At 37.9% G+C, this 1,509-nt stretch overlaps 1 protein-coding gene across 1 annotated transcript in view; it reads right to left on the bottom strand.

Moving 5' to 3' along the window:
• Nucleotides 1-343: 343 nt before the first annotated feature.
• Nucleotides 344-1,509, bottom strand: part of LOC118477162 (cytochrome P450 10-like) — a gene marked incomplete in the record, with an annotated part of 3,425 nt that continues 2,259 nt past the window's right edge. The window contains 2 exon segments of the mRNA XM_035970141.1: nt 344-583; nt 1,089-1,178. Of these exon segments, the coding sequence (XP_035826034.1) occupies nt 376-583; nt 1,089-1,178 (298 nt within the window).

Below are 1,509 nucleotides of genomic sequence, written 5' to 3'. Positions count from 1 at the left end.
TCTCATATAAATGGGCAAGGGAAACAATACTATTCCTCAATTACAGGAAATATGTTCACGCAGGGGACCCGAATTCGATTCCTGAATGGGAATGGTTTTTACTAACTAAGTCGGTCTTTCTGGTGGGATATCGTACCCCTCTCGACCCGAGTTTGCCCTGGCTGACATTGTTGAAGCCCACCTCCAAAAAGATCTCAACTGTCTCGGTGGGGATGTAAAGACACTAACATTTAGAATGAAATGTAATCCTCAAGGACGTTCTTAAAGTATACCATTTTCTTTAATTTTCCCTTTTTATTTAGGTACATTTTCTTTCTGTTGTTGTTGTTGTTGTTGTTTTTTGGTTTGAGGCATCAATGATCTGTGTCAGGAAAACTATTTCACAGCCTCACCTTCTAGTGACCACTTGAACAACTCTGAGTCGATGTTATTGACGTCACCACCGTCATCTCGCAACGTGTCCAGTCTGTTCACAAAGTCCGAAGACACGGCACGCATTGATGTCACGTGGTTACTCAACAAACTGGGCTTGAGGATTGGCTTCTCGAGGGCGCTCCGCATACGACGCCAGTTTTCACCATTGCTAGTTTGAGTGGAAAAGAATCAGATAATGGTGGTTTAGATACAGGAACAACACTTTGAATAAAACGACGTAAACATAATTTAGTCCAAATCAACTTCGTGACTAATTGAGACTATAGATCTTATGAGGGTATAGTGATAAGGGGGACGTCCCTGGGGTGCTATATTAAGGTACTAAGACATCCCAGTTTGAAATGAGTCAACTGGGCAGTCTTAGATAATTATATTGCAGTTTTATCTATCCATTGCATAGAAAAGCAAAACAGTCACTAGTATCTTTAGAAAAATAAAATGGACTTTAATTTACTTCTGGCAAACTTAAAAAAAATATTATTCTTGTTTTCTCTCCCTCGTTGAGGCCTACAGGAAGACAAGCAATCCCCATAATACTATTAAGAAAAAAAAATAAGATTGCTAATGGTAGACAGTTTTTTTTAAATCTGAGTAGAGCGTTTAGTTTGGTCTTGTTCTCATCGGCGGGATATAATAACAAAATTGTCACTTACGACACCAAGATGGCTTCTGGTTGAGATTTTACTCTGTAGTATTCTGCTAGCGGCTGCAGTGGTCTTCGAAATGGAAAATCTCCTTCATTTCTGAAAAAGAGTAAATAATTGTCATTTTAAAAAATGGACTCTTAATAGTTAGTAGATTCTTGAAGTCTTTTGATACTGGCACTGTTGGTAACAAAGCGATCGAAAATGAATACAATGGGTCCTAAAATATAAGCACATGATCATCATGATTGAAATGAAGTATTTTTTATTGACCAAGCTTACGATGGGCAACATATGAAAGAGTTTTAGCTAAATGCTCAAGTTTCAAATATGTCTCATGGTTTAATTTGAGAAGGGAAAGAGCTTGATTTAAATCCAGGAAGAAAAAAAGTTTGAGAAAGAGAGAGAGAGAGAGAGAGAGAGAGAGAGA

Source organism: Aplysia californica, unplaced genomic scaffold (genome assembly GCF_000002075.1).
Source record: "Aplysia californica isolate F4 #8 unplaced genomic scaffold, AplCal3.0 scaffold00225, whole genome shotgun sequence".
Taxonomy (NCBI): domain Eukaryota; kingdom Metazoa; phylum Mollusca; class Gastropoda; order Aplysiida; family Aplysiidae; genus Aplysia; species Aplysia californica.
Note: the sequence above shows the minus strand (reverse complement) of the source record. Positions and strands in the feature narration are given on the sequence as shown.